The sequence below is a fragment of the Phasianus colchicus genome, chromosome 13 (assembly GCF_987193195.1).
Source record: "Phasianus colchicus chromosome 13, bPhaCol1.hap1.1, whole genome shotgun sequence".
NCBI classification, from domain to species: Eukaryota; Metazoa; Chordata; class Aves; order Galliformes; family Phasianidae; genus Phasianus; species Phasianus colchicus.
In genome coordinates, this window is record NC_143448.1 from 18,772,048 (window position 1) to 18,790,094 (window position 18,047).

The window sequence follows — 18,047 nt, forward strand, 5'->3', positions numbered from 1 at the left end:
AAAACAGGAAACTTTAATCTGATCTCTAAACAACGCGCAGCAGTTAAGGCTGATAACAGCAGAGAATCAGAGGACTTCCTTGCATCATGTTTGCTGCTGATGAGGAAGATTAGAATTTAACAAACACACACTATAAGTCCAAGCAGACTCGATGGCAAATGTTTCTCCTTCAGCCTTTTGAGAAGAGGCTGCAGCACTTGGGCTTTCCATAGGATTGGCACACAAGGATCAGACCTTCTCAAAGTGTGTAATTGATGTCTTACGCTTTTTTTTTCCCAGCTTGAGTTGAGCTTTCCAAGAAGTCTACAATCTAAGATTGCAGCGCCGGTGAAATTGTTCCTCCTCCTCCTCCCTCCTCGGGCACCGAACACTCAAACAAGCTGGGACACTTTGTGATCCATGGGAGGGATAACTGGCTGTCTGGCCCTGTGCTCCCCATCTCCAGAACAAGTTCTGGGGCCCCAGGCTGTGCCTGGTTTTGCTGAGCACCAGATTTCAGCTTTGTATCTATCTCTTGCCAGCGTAGTTGACTGTTGTGCAAAGTGTGTTGGAGTAGAGTTGGCATGAAAGGTTTGATTTGACTTAGAGCAGGACAGGATGTTCCAACCTGAGCGCTGGATCCAGCCGTGGAGCTGCTGGCTTTCAGCTGCAACCCTGCTGCAGACAGAAATAGTAACGTGTTTTAATCCTTTTATTGTTGCATAGGTCTTTATCCTGTCATCATCCCAGTGAATCTGATTGTTTCGGCAGGGAGTTAAGCAACGCACTTGCTGTCGTGGGACTTGTTAGTGTTTCTTTCTAAAGCACTGAGGAGCGTTAAGGCATAGGACCCACTGGCCAGGGCAGTGCCCTGGGGTCATGGTGCATGGTGGTTCCCTATAAGCAGGAAAGGAGGGGACATAATCCTGTGCTGTGGTCAGTGAGACAGCCCTCGGGTTCTTTCCCACTCTGAGAAGTGTGGGGTTTTGCATGCACAGGGTGCTGCAGGCTGTGCTTTGATGAACATTCAGGTTAAGGTGAGAAATTGGTCCTTCCATTCTCCAGGAGGTTTGTCTCCGTGTCAGTAAGTTCAGTCTAGGTCCAAAACCTGCAAGACATCAGTGCAGATGGGGTGAGGAGGATGCTTGGAGACATGTCTGGGTGCACACAGCAGATCCCAGCAGCTCCAAGTCCCCAGGAAGAGGTCGTGTCCTGGTGAACTCATGTGCATTGCCCTACGCTTACAACAGAGCTCTGTGGAAGGAAGTTTGCTTTGGCTGGGTTAGAAGCTATCGATGGAGTGCACTTAGGCAGCCATTAAAAAAATAAAAATAACACCTACAAGTGGGGATGCTAAAATGGAAAGCAATGTCAGAAAGGGCAGCTCGTCTGTAAGGAACCTCAAATCCTTCAGGAAGCCCTTCCAGCAAGGAGCACCGTGCTTCTCCCTGCAGCTGCTGAGTTGGTGGCAGCTGCTGGCTGCGGGATGCTGACAGTGCTGCAGGCCCTGGGATGGAGGGCTGCATTCACTTTCCAGAGATCCCTGGCATTTTTATTCAAGCTGGTTCACGTTGTCTCTGTAATAGGCCATTATGAGTCCCTGGGGTGCTTGTGTTAATGAGCAGGATACCCTGGAGTGTGAAATCAATGAGCGCAGGTTACCCAGGGCTTGCAAGTTAGAAAGTGTTAGAGGGAGGCTGATTAGATAAAGGAGTGGCAAAAAGTAGGGAATGCAAATGGAGTGATTCATGAGTGTGTGTGTGATCACAGACTGACTGAGCTTGTTTTTTGGTTTTTTGGGGAAGAATTCAGAGTTCTGAGGGTCGTTCTCATCTTTCGTGGCAGCTGCTGGTGGTCTGGCCACCAGGTCTGGCCAATAGCACCAGGTCTGTTCCTTGCTTTGAATTCTGCTGGAAACAGCTCTTCAAATCAGCTGTTGTTCAGGTACGTCACAGGATTCTGAAGGAAAGAAGATGCTCTTATTAAGGATCCCCATCTCTTGGGGTGCAGCTTCCAGTGTGAGCAGCGGAACCTGGTTAGGCAGCCTCTCTTTATTCTCCCATTCGTTCCCACTCAAATGATAATAAAATCTCTCTGCAAACTCAAATCAGCAGAACTTGTCCAAGCTCTCCGCAGAGCACTACTGTTGGCTGGAGCTTTGGTTGATCATCATGCTTCCTGAGGTTGTGCCTCCGCTTCTGCAGCAAAAGGAGAAGGGTTTTGTAACCGCACCTCGATACGAAGGAGGGCATCGGGTGACTCAGATGTGGATCTCAAGGAATGTGTTTTTCCTTGGCTTTTTGGATTCAGAACTACAGGATCGATCCCACACACAGGATTTTATTAAAGCATTGCAGAGTTGGGAGCATTGCTGCATGTGGGTCCCTCTCGTTTCGGGAAGGCTCTCGAGGCGTCAAATGCTCGGCCCTCAGGGCAGATCCCATTGCAGATAGGTTTATCTGCCCACTGGGATGATTTCATCCTGGAGGTTCAGATTGTATCTCCACCTATTTAATTTCAAAGCCTCTCCCCGTCGGGCTTTGAAGAAATCTTTTTATTATTTTTTTAAGCAACTGATTACTTGGCTGGAGATGGAAACCTCTTGAGAAAAGCAAAACCTCTGCTAACGCTCCTGCAGCTCGGCGCTGCGCAGGGTGGTTCCCATTGCTGGGTGGCTTTTGGGGACCTGCTGTCCTTCTTTAGCAGCGCTGGGGATGAGTGACTTTACTGTGCTGAGATGGGAGATGTGCCAGCGTTCACGTGCACGGCTGAAGCTTATTTTGCAGAAATTATAGAGCCCTTAACGAGCGCTCCGGCGTATGCCTGCAAACATTCCTCGAGTTCACTTCCTTTGGAAAATTCCACTGACACCGAAGGGAAACTTGTGCCAGTGACACGACTTCTGCTTTCCTGCTCGAAACAAAACGGCTTGAAGCCGTCGCCAGACTTTCCTCTTGGAGAAAATTGAGCTGGAAGTGGCGGCCAAAAGAGCAGCCCTGGAGCCAGGCTGACGTCACCGTCGCCGATAAGGTGTGCATTAACCCATGGTGCTGGTGTCACACGGGGAGGGAAGGAAGGAAGCACTTTTCCCTGGGAAGCTTATTTTCTGGCTGAGATTAGGAATGCTTTAGCATCATTTGCATAGCACATGAGCAGGAAGACTGGGGGCACCCAGCTTGATTTTTCTCCCCCCAGCTGAATTGCTGCTGAGGTTTGGTGGGAGCTGGGGCTGAACCATGCAGTGCTGTTACCTTTGTTCCTCCTTGCCTTGCCAAAGCCACGTTCAGCTTCAGTTCTCCGCTCGATCACTGTAATTAAATTCCAGCCATATATGTGTTTGTTCTGGGAAAGAAAGCATTTAGTTATTTTAAGGTTAAAACGGGCTTCAGAAATAGCTGTGCTCTGCCGTGGCTGTTTGTGCCCTGGTGACGCAGGGTGCTGCTGCTCTGGGCTCTGTGAGGAAATGAAGCTGCTTTTGATTGGGCTTCATCAGTCCCTTTTTATTCCCTTTGTTATTTTTTTTTTTAACCTCTTGGCGTATCTATGTTATTAGGGAGTTAATTCTCAAAGGCACTCTGAAGTATTTCCTGAAAACTGCAAGTAGGTGAAAAAGGAGACCTGGATTTACAGAAGTGCTTTGGCAGCAGGTTTGCCTGCAGCTGGATGAGTGTTGGCTGAGGGTGAGCTCGCGTAAATCACAGGAGCTGACCTCCTGGTTCACCACCCAAGCCCCTGTAAGCCTTGTGCCACCTCCAGCAATCGTTCAGCTGCTGGGACTCACCAACCCAGCTCCAAACTGAGGTTTCATTCTCTTTGTTCCTCCCTCTTTGACCAAAGAATTGAGTTGGCTCACGGAGAGCTCAGTCAAACACCAGATCCAGCACAGGATGGGAAGTGGAAATCACCCAGAGTGAAAGTGCAGAGAGAACCTACCCTAGGATGCGTTTTTAAAGCCCAGCAGCACGGCGCCGTGAGCAACAATCACATTGGGTGCCATTTCCTCAGCCAGCTCTGCTCTGAGCCCCGCAGCTTCCCTGCTTTCATCCACCTGCACCCATCTGCAGCAGGACGTGGCACCAGCATGCTGTCTGCTTGTGGGCTGCCAGCTGTTGGTAGCCTCTGCAGTGAAAGTCGTGCGGGCAGTAATTGAGATGTTACTCCAAGGCAGATGGTGAGGATCATCTTGGCACTTGTTCAGGCTCACTTTCAATTCTGACTCCTGAATTCCATTGTAGGAGATGAGCCAAATGGCATCGGATGGCAGTCCCTTGTGCTAAGCTGAACAAGTTCATGTGGTGATGGTACATGTTGGGCACACGGGTAACTCTTGAGGAAAGCCTTTGATAATGCCCTGACACGAGCATCAGCTTTCTTTCTTGGCTGTAGTGTGGTGACACATTTACTGCTGAGTCAAAAGCCAAAGCATACCCAGGAATGAGGCCTTCTGTTGTGGTTTTCCTGGGGAAGAAACCTCTCCTCCAGAAAGTGACCTCATCAAGAGAGAATTGCATCAAACCAGCTAATAAGTGCAAGTAATGGGAATTGTTCTAATAGCCGCCTTTGCTCCGAGCTCTTACCCAAGGTCTAGAGTTAAGTGCTGTGGAAAGGTTCTCAGCAGCTTTTTTCCAAGTCTGCCCAGCTGTGCCAGCAGAATGCTCCCCTTGCATCTCCCACAGCGTGTCCCCAGGGAGAGGACATCAGAGTGACACGGTCTGCCCATGTTCAGTAGCATCCTCCCACAGTGTTCTCTTCCGTTCTGTTGCCTTTTAACCTGCTGCTGGATACCAGGTGTGTAGGCTGAACCTTACCTCCTTTCTTCCTGCTTTGTGCTTCGTTGCTTTGAAGATACTGCAGAGTTCAGATAACCTCAAATCTGCTGGAACAAGAGCTCAGTCCTGGCTACGGCCGTTCAGTGTTATCAGAGTATGAATAGTAGGTCGGGTCTATCCCAGCCCCGTGTTCAAAATCATGGTTTTCCTCCCTGATTAGATACTCAGATATAATTGCAGATGTAACGTGGAAAACTAGACCAGCCCACTGCAAATAACACGTTAAATAGCGTATGGTAGAGCAATCTGGGAAAGGATGGTTTAGCTAAACCAAGGTTCTGGTGAATCATGCTGAGCCATAGCCTGCCTGGGACTCTTAGCAGGCAGTCAGCAGTTCTGCATGCTGGTACGTCATCCTCAGGAGCATCATCTTGTAAGGCTGGACTGAGATTTGTGGGGCTGGTGAACATGAAAGAGTGATTTGTTCTTTCGTTAAATTCTATACGTACAGAGATGGGGAGGGACAGACTGTAAAGCTGGAGTAGTTAAAGCTGGGAAGATGGAGAATAGGATGCTGTGCTGTCCCTTGATGTCGTCATATACAAGCTGTGGAGTTTGGCAAGAGGGTGAGAGGCTGTAGGAGTTCAACTGTGTGCTGAGGCAATTTGGGGTACTACCAAACAAGGAGCTGGTGAGGCTTCTTAGTGACTGGTGAAGCCTTCAAAGGGAAGAGCAGGCTGCTAATGAAGGGCTTTAATTATCCCGTGTCTGTTGGAAAAGTATTGTGGCAAGAAATGCAATCCATGGAATTATTAGAAAACTTGGAGGTTGCTTTTTTATCTCAGAAGGTAAAGGAAGTCGTGCGGGGAGTGGTTGCTTCACAGTGGTGTGACTAATAGGGTGGTACTGGCTGAGCCTGGAGATGGAAGGGCCTTTCCTCCCCAGTCCTCCAAGTGAGAGGGTTCATTATTTGGAGAAAAAGAATAAATACGTAATTATATAGGTAATTTGATGAGTGCAATAGACTTCATAAACCTTTAAGCAAGCATAAACTTTGCCTAAAACCTGACGAAGAAGGTTATGAGCAGGTAATTGACCAGTCACGTGTGTGGTGGAGTAAGGGTGAGGGAAAAAACCCAGGTTAAATCATCCACAGATAAGAGATGTGATAAAGCCTAGGCCTGAAGAAACTCATTAAGGAGCTATCTGGTGCAGATGATGAAAAGTTAGGACTGAATGATTCTCAGAGGGCTGTGGGGGAGAATGGAAGCCCAGAGGAGCAAAGAAAAGGGTTGAACACAGCAGAGCCCTTGAAGGGAAGAGAGGATGCCCCATCAAATCTTCAGTGTTATCAAGAACGGGAGAGCACGTGCTCAGCTGTGTTTATAAGCACCTAGAGAATAATAGAGTGATAAACAGCCAGCTGTAAACTGCTTTCTGCTCAGCTGACGAGGTAACCATCCCCTTTGTGAAGGTAAAAGCAGCGTGTCTTGGCTGAGGTGAGGCTGCTGTCATCCCCACGTGATGCTCCCATAAGGGAGCTGTGGGAAAAGTACTCGGCTGAATCTCTTCTCCTCGTGCCTGCTGGCTGTTTGGGTGGGTTGGCTGTGCTGGGGAGGTGGCTCAGATGCACACTCCAAGTCCATCCTCAGTCTAGGTCTGGTTAATATTGTCATTGCACTGGGGTCTGCCCCCCAGGCTGAAGTTGCTCCAGCTCCAACCACCTGGTGTAGGTGAAAGAAGCAGTTATCTGTGTCCCTCTCCTTTGGCACGTACTTGTGTCTGCTCCTTGGAGGCAAGGAGCTGAAGCTGAAACCAGCTGGCAGGTCTCTGCTCAAAAGGAGCAGTTGGCAGAACTCGCAGGTACCGCTTTCCTGAGCACTTGCAGAGCACTTTACAGAGCTGTTTTGTTTACAATGGCTGTTCTAATACTTAACTGCCACAAAACGAGGCTGCATATCCTGCAGTGGAGATGCAGAGCTCGTACCAGTGCGTAGGATGAATTTCTGGACCTACGTTTCTATTGGCCGTGTGACATGAAAAGACCTGAGGGATTTCACACCTCTTTGTTTTCCAGCCGTCAGCCTGAGCCACCAAAGAAGGAGAAGGAGGCTTCGGCCATTGCCACTGCTCAGTCAAAGAGGGCAGATGAATGGAAGGACCCCTGGCGCCGATCCAAGTCCCCCAAAAAGAAGCTGGGGCTGTCTGTCTCTCCCAGCCGTGCCCGTAGGCGCCGGAAAACATCTGCTTCTTCAGCTTCTGCTTCTGGTTCTTCAAGGTAAGGGAAGAGCGTGTCACATCCAAGCCTTGGCAGTGCTCCCTCACACCAAGGGAGCGTGGTGTGCTCCTCTCGTTGGCAGAATGGAGCTGTTTGGGGAAGCAGTTCAAGGCTTGCTGCTCAATAACTGCCGTGGGTGCTAGTGTATAGGAGGTAGTGAGGTGGAAGGCAGAGGAGTCACGTAGCCATGGGTGCTGAGAAGAGCTGTGGTGTATTAAAGGTTAAGCAGCAGCATGGCCTTGGGAAAAATAACTCTGTAGGGATGCTGTTCAAGGTGAAAGCTGGCCTGTAGAGCAGAAGGAGCTGGAAGCTGGAAGAATTGGTGCCTCTTCGCTGGAGGAGTGCTAGAGAGATGAGGAGAAGCATGCTGCTACCTGGAAAAAAAACTGGGTCCATGGAGGCTTGACAGGAGGCCTAGAGAGGTGCAGAGATGCTTGGAAACCAGGGCAGGGGGGATGAAGTCCACTTCTCAGGGGGAAAAAAAAAAAAAAAGCCCTGAATCTAGTAAAGGTGAGCAATAAGCTGGATCCATTTCCTTTGAATGTTTGAACTTGAAGCTCCTGTAAAGAGGAAAAAAATGGAGAGGAGAATGAGGAACACAGTGAATTGAAGATACAGATCTATAAACCAAAGCCCTCCTGAACCAAATAGGTTTTTTCAATGGAGTTGCTGCACTGTTGGTTTTTCTCTTTTATCCTATGTGTGCGACCCAGCCTAAGGGGGGGGATTGCCTGGGAAAAGATGTTATGTGCTAGGAGTTCTCAAAAAGGGATGGTAAGTCATTAGGTAAAGGAAAGGGAAGCCTGTTCAGGGGGGCTAGAAGCAATAGAATCATGCCTTAGAGAAAAGCTGGGATGGAGACTGAGGGAAGGCTGCAGTCCTGGAAGGCCCTCCAGGAGAGGGAGGCGTTTTTGGAGGAGTGTTTGAAAACATGGAAGGAGTGTACCTTGGTCTCTCAGGACTTCTCAAGAGGCACTGAATGAAATGCTTTTCTTGCAGGTCCTCTTCTCGGTCGTCCACCTATTCTGGTTCAGGCTCCTCACGATCTCGTTCCAGATCGTCCTCTTACAGCTCTTACTCTAGCCGCTCTTCAAGACACAGCTCTTTCTCAGGCAGCAGGTCCAGGTAATGGGTTTGAAAGGAATTGTATCCTGTTTCCCAAACACTTACTCGCTGCTTCTTTTGGTGCTGCTTAAAAGCAAATAGCCAACTCCTGAAATAAAATCTTGGATCCGCTCCTGAGTGAGGGAAACACGAGAGACTGTGAGGCAGCCTGCTGCTTCAGTTGTGGAATGAAGCAGATGTGTCAGCCACCCCCTCCTCTCCCCTGTGCTCCCACCCACGTGTACCCTGCTGCTGTGGCTGGGCTGTTTCCCATGCTTGTGGTAAGCAGGCAGTTGTAGGAGCCTGGCTGAGATTAATGTTTCCATCATTTGCATTTTATGATTGGAAGTCGTTGGCATCTCTTTCCTACTGCTGCGCTGGAATTTGTATTTAAAGAGGCAAATCACAGTTCTTTAATAAAGCAGCCCATGCAGTTTTGTCTTGTGATAGTCCTGACACTTCAAAGTAACAATCCTGTGTCCTGTACTCATTAAACACAGGCATGTTTATAGCTCTGCCACTTCCTTGCCCCTGCAGACAGTTGCCCCAGTCTGGAATATGCATAGTGGGAGAACTGGCTCCCTAGATAGACACCTCTTCAGAGCTGAAATTGCACCAAGCCTCAGAGTGAATTGTTTAGTTGATAGTAGAGCGTGGCTTCGTTTGAAAGGGGGATTTCTCTTAGGAGAGACTCCAGCCACCAGCACATACATCCTTCTAGCAGAGCAGGCTGACATTCCCCAACCACCCCATTCCAGCCTCTGTTCCACGCGTGACAATGCCAAGCATTCAGGACACTTAGATTAGCATTCCTCTCTCTGAAGGTGGGAGAGTGAGGAACACTCCAAATGAGTGTAGTAAAGGTTCTTCAGAAAGCAAGTCACCAAGGCATCTCAAGTACTAAGCTGCAAGGAGGGCACTTCCAGTCTTGCCAGTAAGGAGAATCACTGGGTGACAACATCTGGGGTGCTGGATGAGTGACATCATCTGGTCATCTTCCTTTCCAGGTCACGGTCCTTCTCATCATCACCCTCTCCTTCCCCAACACCATCTCCACACAAGCCACTCATGAAGGCTAAAGGGGACTTGTTACCACCTGCTGGTAAAGGGTAAGGCTTTGTAACCCTTTAAGTGACGCAGCACAGAAAAGCTTCCAAACAGCAGCCGAATTCCTGACCCGAGTCAGACCTTTCTGACCTTCTTGACAGATGAAGGAAGAAATGGAAGATGCAAAGCTTGACTTGCATAGAGTTGTTCTTTGCTTTGCATGGCTGATTAAATGGCAGCACTTTCACATCTTAAATTCAAGTTAAACTCTACGAGTATCCTTCAGTATTGTATGTATGCATGAGGGTTGAAACACATAGATGATTTGCTATTTAAATACTGTGTGTGCAGAATGCTTACACAGGAGCTCTGCAAAAGCCCAATTCATTCATCTGCTGTAGTTTTAATGCTCATCCTTAGAATAACAAAGTAGTCCAGACTCATCTGCTTTTAATATTGGAGACAAATTGAAGAAGTGTTGTGGCTCTGGGACTGTTTGTTGAGCAGACCATGAATACATGAATGCTGCTTCTGTATAGTTTTTGTATGCTGCTCTTTTGAATGCTTGAAATTGCTGTTTCACAGACTGCTGTAATAGACAGTAAGTTATGGATACATTGGAGGGTGTCACAACACCTCAGTGATGTCACCACTGCTAAGGTCACCTGCAAACCAATTACATCATGGGAATCCCCCTGCGTATCCTCCAGCATATGGGACAATATCTTATGCCACACTTCTTGTACCTCCTCAACCTGCTTTGTTGTTATTTTTTTCTTCTCAAATCAGACGGATCAGCCCTTTAAGGACACGTTCTCTGCTTGCTGCCATGTTTTTATACCTTTCCAGTATACATTGCAGTGCTGCTTTGGTAACACGTAACATCAGGCAGCAACCTGCACTAGCAGGGGCATTGGTTTGGCTGTGTAATGTTGCATGCACTCAATCCCATGTTCTTCAGGGAATGAATTCAGCTACTCTTAAACACAGAGGAATGAGCAGTCTCTATTCTAGTATGCAGGCAGCTGCCTCCTCCGCAGTTAATAGCGGGTGTGACTGCACTGCTGGGGATGCTGAGCAGCATCTAGAGCAGAGGTTGGAATGCTCTGAGCAGTGCCAAAGTGATCCCCATCTCACGCGCTGGATAAAGTGACAAAATCCATGCACAGCAGTGCAAGGTGTTACCGTCAAGTACTCTGCAGGATAGAGAAGAATAGACTTGAATGAGAGACAGCAGTGATTCTGCACAGTCTGCTTCGTGATTTGATTGGCAAGTAGAAAATATCTCCAACATTCACTGCTGTGTAGAGCAGCTTGTCTCCGAGGAGGTGACTTGATTGAGAGCAGAGCAAACAGATCCCTTTGAGGGCATCTGTATTGTTTGAGAGCAGCTTGGTGAGATGAGTTTGCTTTCTGCAGTGATTGTACAGCAACAATTATTGTGCATTTAGAAAATGTCTGTGTTCTGTACCTTGCAAGTTTGATTGTGAGTATGACAATTTTATCTTACAGTGAGAAATCAGTGAAGAAACTAGCTGCCCTTCCAGTCCCTCAGCCGCTCGCTAAAATTACAGCAGCTGCACCAGAGCCAGCCAAACCAGGGGATAATAGGGAGGCAAGAAGGAAGGAACGTCAGACCAGAACTCCACCCAGGAGGTAAGAAAGCTGTGGGGTGGAGTGAGGTTTGATCTCCTGGAAGATAGAGCAAGTCCTGAGCTTGTCCTTGTAACAGGTACTCTAGAGACTCCTCAGTATTGAAGGAGAAATCTGTTTCCTGGGGTGGGAAGGAAACAGGAAGATAGAGCTGGTCCATCAACATCAGCAGTGTTATGTCCTGAGCACAGCTCTCTTTCTCCTCCCAGCTTCATCCTATGATGTGTCTGAATCTCTCAATGGGGCTCGTTCTGTCTGTCCTCTGATTGTTTTTGTTGTCTTCTGCTCTTCCCTTTGCATTTGAAATGAGAGAAGCTTCTGATAGCGTTCAAACAGGGAGCGCTCATCTCTATGTAAATATTTTAATCAGGCCCAATCTATTTTGTATTTTAAAATGTTACGGAATGAATGCAGGTAGCATTGCCTGTTCTTGGAGAGACACTGAGTCAGCTGAACAGAGCTGAAACTCTTTGAGCATCCTTCCTGCACTGTAAGTTTTGAATCCCAGTGCAGTACTTCTGTGCTTTGGCAGTGGGAGTTTGGTGGGCAGGAAGCAGAGTGCAGGCTGCTGTCCTGCAGTAAGACACATGATTTGTTCTGGATCAGGGGATCATACTGTACAGCAGTGTGTTTTGGAGGAGGCTGTATATCTGCTGTACATTCAGGTTTTTGGAAGCCTTCTCAATTCTTAATTTTGCAAGGGATTACCTCTCCTGTTCCTTGCCAGTAGCTGCAGAGAAGGGCTGAAACTGAGCAGTTTTTTTCCATAGGTGGAAATTGATCACTGCCATTTCTTTTCCATAGAAACTCCTTCCATTCTAGTTTCTATTTCACTAGTTAGTCAGATCTTCCCTTCTTCTTTATCCCAGTCTTGGTTTGTTGGCTTCTTTTCTTGCAAGTTCCTACCAAAGCCCACTGCCCTGCGCTCTGACAGCTCTATTTATGTCAGCGCTGATGGTGTGTTGCTCAAAAAATGCATAGGGTTATTTAGAGGGCCTGAAATACAATGTAACCCCACTGTGTTCTGCAGTGAGTAATTTTCTTCATAGGAAGCATTTGCTCCTGGTGTCAGTATGGGATTAAGCAGCTTTAGCTCATCTGGCTCTGACTAGCATAATTCAGTCTTGCATAAAGTCTCTACTGTTCGCAAAAGAGATGGAGGGAAAACAGTGCTGAGAAGAGCATCCAAACCAATGGTTTGCAAAGCACCATTCTTTCACACAGTACAGAAGAGCAGCGTGTCAGCACCGTGCTGCAGCTGTCCCTGGTCAGTGTCCCCCAGCCCCACGTCTCTGGGTGCAGTGAGCTGAGTGCTGTTGCTGTGTTGCAGGCGGACCATCAGCGGCAGCATCAGCGGCAGCGCCAGCAGCTACAGCGGCTCCAGCTCCCGGTCCAGGTCTCTGTCTCGGTCCCTCTCCAGATCTCATTCCAGATCATCGTCTGCCTCAGCCTCCCATTCCCCGTCTGGATCCAGGAAATCCAGGTATGGCCTTGTGGCCCTCCATAGCAGCACATTATAACTGTTTGTTGGTGTCCGTGCTTTCTTGCAACAAAGGCTCTCTCTAGGTTCCAGTATCAGCAGCTGCAGGCAAGTAGGATGTGTTCCTGCTTGTTCCTTCTTGTTGTGAACATGTTGCTTCTCATGGCGTTACAAATCCTGAGTCCTGAATCACGGTAGAGGCCTTGTAGCTTCATCAAGGAAATAATTTGTTGTGTGCTGAACTTTCCATGTTTACCTAAGCCATCACTAAAGCTGTTTCTCCTGACGTCCAGGTCTTAGCTGCACATTTTTGTCTTGCTGTGGGAAAGAGAAAACAAAACAAAAAAACAAAAACCAAACCACCCCGCGTATTAATTTATTTACAAGGTAACAGTTTTGGTCTGTGGAGCTTTGCAATTCTAAACCTCCGTTCCCTCCAGTTTCTGGATGTCCTTAGGGAAGATGCTGGGCCCAGCAGGAAGGTTGGGTCAGAAAACACCCAAAAGGCCTCACTAATGATATTTTTGCTTTGCTGTGAAGTTGCATGACCAGTTCCCTTTGCATTTAGCCCCGAGTGACTAGTTCAGTGGCTGTTAGTCTGTGAGATCTGTAAACAGCTAACTCCCTCCAGTAAAAAGTCATTAGATACCTCTCTTTCAAGTCCTTCCTTTCAGCCCTCTTGCGTCTGCTCATACGCAGGAATCCCTGAAACTTCAGAGACAGCCTTGAAATTTGAAGCTTCCCAGTAAGGAAGTACAGACATACAGCTTGACCTGCCTAAAGCCAGTGGATAAAATAGGATTTGGCTCAGCCCAGCTTTAATTCGCATATCTGAGCTCTGTGAAACTCCCAGGTTCAATATCCGCGTTATTTTACGGAAATGCAGACTTGTTTACGACGTGCTTGTCGCCTTCATCAGATCAGGCAGGGGTGATGCAAGAAGTTCAGAGAGCACTCAGCGTGCTTGCTGTGCACTGCCCCGCTGCACAAGGGCTTGAGAAGAGATGTGTGCAAAACTTCAGTGCAGGTGTTGCTTCTTTGGCACCGGGCTGCACTTGTTGCTTTTGCAAGTGTGTAGACAAGGAGGAAACTTCTAGGAACTAGTCTGTACCCAAGCCAAGTTTGCTGTCACAGTCATGCAACCAGCAGCTTTCCCAAAGATTGTGGCTCATCCAGTCACTGTTGTGCCTTCAGCAAGCCCTTTTCCCAGGGTTCAGCTCTGGCTCTGGCATGGATACCCATGGGTAGCAACTTTGCAGCTTGTTGCAGGGCATGTCTGCATTGTGGCTGCTGCAGGCTGTGTGGTTGTGCACAGCCCAGCTTTCAGTGAGTGAGCCTGGCTCTTGCCTGCAGAACCTGCTGGAGAGGCTACATAAATATTCATGGGGTTAGCATACAGCTGGTCCTGCCTGGCAGTGGCTGTGTGTGAGCCAGCTCCTGCCTGGCTGGGATTTGAGCACAGCTATGCCCCTGCAGGGGAGTCCACTTGTGCATAGCCCTGTATAGCATGTTCCTAAGTACAAAGTCTTTCTCAAATAAATAGGACTGTCTGACATCTGTTGTGTTGTGACTCCACTAGCAGATAGCCATCTTACAGGCTTCCTTCCCTGTCATTTCCACTCCTGACAGTATGTGCATCCTCAGAGCAGGCAGCTGGGCTCTCCTGTACCCTGGGGAGATGTGGGCAGTAGGGCTCGAGGTGTTCAAAGCCTCCATGAATAAATGTGTACCAAGCAACAAAAACACTGCCAGGAAACCCTTGACAACCTGAGCCACAGTGCTGACATGCATGTGGTAGCACACACCCTGCTTTCACTTTTTGTTTACTGGAGTAACAGTGACCTGTTTAAGTTTGTTGCCTTAATCCTGTTTATAAATAAACAGTACTTTCCAGACTTCCATCTAACATGTTCTGGATTTTCTTATTGCCAGCACCCACCCAGGAGCTTTTGTCCTTTTGTTGGATGCATCCTGCCCTGAGAGCTGACACCCCAGCCGCTCTGTTTTGGGGAGTTAAAGACATCTGTCTCAATGCTGCCTTCTTGTTGCATTCCTGACTGTAATGGGTTGTTGGCTCTTTCCAGGTCCCTGAGTGTGAGCAGCGTTTCTTCTGTCTCCAGTGCCTCCTCCAGCAGCAGCTCTGTGCGCAGCGCCGACTCAGAAGACATGTATGCAGACCTGGCCAGCCCTGTTTCTTCAGCCAGCTCCCGATCCCCAACCCCTGCACAGCAGAAGAAAGGTAGAGGTACCTGGTTTGCTTTTTTTGTTTTTTCTCCTTCTCTAAGGGGCCCTGGGTAAAGAAAGGAAGAGACGTGCAAACAGTTTGGTGATGCTCTCGGCCCCTGGAAAACAGTTGAGCAGCTCACAAGGGCTTCAGGTGGGCTTAGGGAGTCCAGAGGCTTCTCCTGAGGCAGGTAGGATTGAGGAGAAGGGAAGATGTGGAGCTTTCCTCCATGTAGCTGTGGCTCTGAAGCTGCTTTCTTTTGCTCAGGCGTTCTGCCTGACATTCCCTCATCTTGTTTTGCTCCCTTTCACCTCTGCAAGGTGATGCCCAATCTTCTGGATGGATCCAGTATCATGTTGCACGTCCCCTGTTCTTTTTAGACAGCAGTAGAGGTAGCAGTGAGAGCTTTTTGTTCTTTGTCCTTATGTTAAGTGTTCCCTCTGCGGAAGTTATGGTTTCCTGGATCTTTTAACCTTGGGGCCACGTGCAGTGCTAACTGTGTGGGCATTTTCAGTCTGTGCTGGAGCAGCATCCTCCCAAAGGGAGGGCAGGAGAGAGGAACTGGTTACAAGCCACTCCATCTGCACTTTGCTTTCAACAGGAAAGTCGAAAAAAGAAGATAGTGCTAAAGAGGAAAAACGGAAACGGGACGTGCCTGCTCCACTGAAATCAGCCAAGCCCTCCCAGGGGGGCAAATCCCAGCAGCTCCTCCAGGCCCAGCAGCCCACAGCCCCCCAGGCCCAGCAAGGGGGCTTCAGTGCTCACAAAGAGATCAAACTGACGCTCTTGAATAAGGTGAGAGGAAGGGTGGCTGCAATTCCTTGTGCTCAGGCATCTGAGAAATGGATGGGATGGGACCAGCTGCAAGGCCGTGGGCTGGAAAAGGGAGCTCTGGGGCCAGTGCTGTCAGGATGAGCTCAGCAGGTAGGTCTGCAGCTGGGATTGGCGAGGCTGCAGACAGAACCTGTCTGGCAGCACACACCCTGCGGTGGCTGGAGCTTGGGACCGTGTTGGCGGCTCCCCTGGGGCACATTCCTGCTGCAGCTTCAAGGGCTGTTCCCTGCTTTCTCGAAGGCTGCAGATGAAGGTCCCACATGTGCTAGGACCTTGCCCACTGAAGGGAGCTGGCAGTGAGCTGTCCTCCTGCTGGCCTGCTCCAGAGGCAACTGCTGGCAAGTCGTTAACTGGGTCAGGAGGTAAAAGTGGCGACTGCCACCTGCAGCAGCTGGAAGCACTGAGCCCCGTGCCCCAGTTGAGTGCCTTCAGCAGGACAGCTATCTTGGATCATGTGAGAGAGTTTGGCCTCGTGGGGCTTTGTGCTGGAGCAGGGCGTTGGCTCCTGTCATGTGTTTGCTTCACGGTTTTGAAGTGTTTATGTGTTTTTTTTTTTTTCTATCTGAATTTTCCCATTGCAGTCTAAGGCTGCAGTTTTCCCTACTTCCCTGTGCTGTGACGTAGGGCACCTTTATCAAGTCTGTGAAGCATGCTCTGCAGGGAGGAGTGTGCAATTACACCTAACGACCGGCTGGCACGGGTGCAGGAAGGCACAGCTCGTTGGCATTTGCTGTCCTTGGTGCCAGTGATGGTGGGGACTGGTATGCACAGAGTTTAATCATGGGAGATGTGCTGGTGTTAGTGAGCCAGCGCGTGGCTGGCACCTGTCACAGGAAATCACCTGCTTGCTTTCCTCCCTGGAGGGAAACGGCTGCTCAGTCCTGCTGTCTGTTTCATTCCATTTAGGCAGCTGACAAAGGAAGCAGGAAGAGATACGAGCCAGCAGACAAAGACAGGCCGACCTCTCCTCCTGCCAAACGGGCGAACCTGTCACCCGACAGAGGTGAGACGCAGCCCTCAGAGGGGTTCCTCTGCTGCTAAAGGCAGCCCAGCTCAAGGGGCAGCGTCCTCTGGGAGTCCCCTTGCTGCAGGGGTTAACTGCGGGCATGTGCCCTTCCAAACCTTCAGATAACATGGGCAGATTAGCTGTCCTGCTTCAACAACATGGTGGCGGTGAGATGCTGCGGTCTGCCTGTGAAGTCAGCGAGGTGAGGTCAGCCCTGGGCCTGGCCGTGCCTAGCTGTCTTGTGGTGTGCCTTGCCAGTGCCTGGCTCCACTATGTCTGTGTAACTCCCTGCAAGAAAACAAAGCAGCCCTTATTTTTCATCTCCACCGTAGGTACATGTCCATCTGTCCCATGAAGGCTGCCCATCCTTCTCTAACAGCACTGCCAGTGGCTGTTGAGTTCACAGGGTCTTCACCCTGTGTTTCTGTGTATCACAACGGGATCTCAGTCTCCTGATAGAGGTTCTGGCAGTACTTGGAGAGGGTGCGCAGGCTGCCAAGGCTCCAGGATGAGTGCAATACTTGGCTGCATCATCCATCCTGTGAGATGAGATGATTTCCCCACTTGCGTGTGACACAATCTGATCTGCCCTGCATGTTTAGAAAGACACAGGCTTTCCAAGTGTCCTCCTCTGCCTGAGTCCTCAGCAGCACTATTAGCATCTTGGAAAACCCAGCTAATATGCTTCATTGAGAGGGACTGCATGCAAAGAACAAGAGGGGAGTGGATGGCCAGAGATGCCTGGTTTTGACGTAGTGAACCAGTGCTGACATGTGATGTTGTTTTCCCTGTTGTCTCAGCTGTAGGTGTATCTTGTTGACTCTGGGTGCTAGCCAGAAAAAAAAATTCTGTGCTAATAACCTGAATGCATTCAGCAACTGCAGTATGGAAGGGATTGGGTGAGGTTGAAGTTCACTGGGATGTAGTTCACAGCTGCTGGGCTGCAGACAGGTCAATGATCTAGTGCTGATTTTATAGTTCTAGACATCATTGTGTGCTTAATTTGCTCTCTATACATGATACTGTACATGATAAAATTTTTTAGATGATGACATTTGGGACCATAGCCCTGACTGGGGATGAGTGCAGCTGGTACAGAAGTATTGTGGCACAGAGCTGATGAGTGCACCCTGAGCATCACATCCCTCTTTCTGTAACTTTGCTATGACCAAACCTGCAACACCCTCAGCCTGGGCTGTTTCATGAAGCTCACACACCTGTTAGCTGCGGCTGATGCAGAGCCAGCGTAGGAGCCTGCATGTCCGTTGTACAAACAGGATAATCTGCCTGGGGATAATGGAGCACTGGTTTGGTGCATTGGGGTGCACCTGGCCCACAGGTTTGCAAGCAAAGCTCAGTGAGCTCGGTGACAAGCAAGAACATCTCACCTTTCATTTTCCTGGTAGGTTCTCGCGACAGGAAGGTGACTGGGAGAGCTTCATCACCCAAACAAGAACGACAGAGAGGCCAGAACCTAAAACCATCTCCTGCACAGGCAGACAGGTGAGTGCCTGCTTGTGCTCATGGGTCTGTGGGGACGAGGCTGGGGCAGAAGAGCCAAAGCCAGGGCTTGTGGCGGAATGCCCTCATCTCCCTGAAGTCACAGCCCTGCAGAGAAGACCTTGTGCTCTCCTCAAGCCTTTCCCAGGTGAGGTGAGGCTCGCACAGGGAAG

At 49.2% G+C, this 18,047-nt stretch overlaps 1 protein-coding gene across 6 annotated transcripts in view; it reads left to right on the forward strand.

Annotated features, from left to right (window-relative positions):
• The window catches only part of ZC3H18 (zinc finger CCCH-type containing 18), a 39,797-nt gene that overhangs the window by 20,136 nt on the left and 1,614 nt on the right, over positions 1–18,047 (forward strand). For 5 of the 6 annotated variants that reach the window (XM_090149477.1, XM_031615538.2, XM_090149476.1 and 2 more), the window contains 9 exons: positions 6,826–7,026; positions 8,026–8,151; positions 9,138–9,239; positions 10,690–10,833; positions 12,161–12,313; positions 14,395–14,555; positions 15,136–15,329; positions 16,275–16,371; positions 17,781–17,877. In XM_090149477.1, the coding sequence (XP_090005603.1) occupies positions 6,826–7,026; positions 8,026–8,151; positions 9,138–9,239; positions 10,690–10,833; positions 12,161–12,313; positions 14,395–14,555; positions 15,136–15,329; positions 16,275–16,371; positions 17,781–17,877 (1,275 nt within the window). The remainder of the gene's footprint in view (positions 1–6,825; positions 7,027–8,025; positions 8,152–9,137; positions 9,240–10,689; positions 10,834–12,160; positions 12,314–14,394; positions 14,556–15,135; positions 15,330–16,274; positions 16,372–17,780; positions 17,878–18,047) is intronic. The other variant, XM_090149475.1, reaches the window with a different exon arrangement.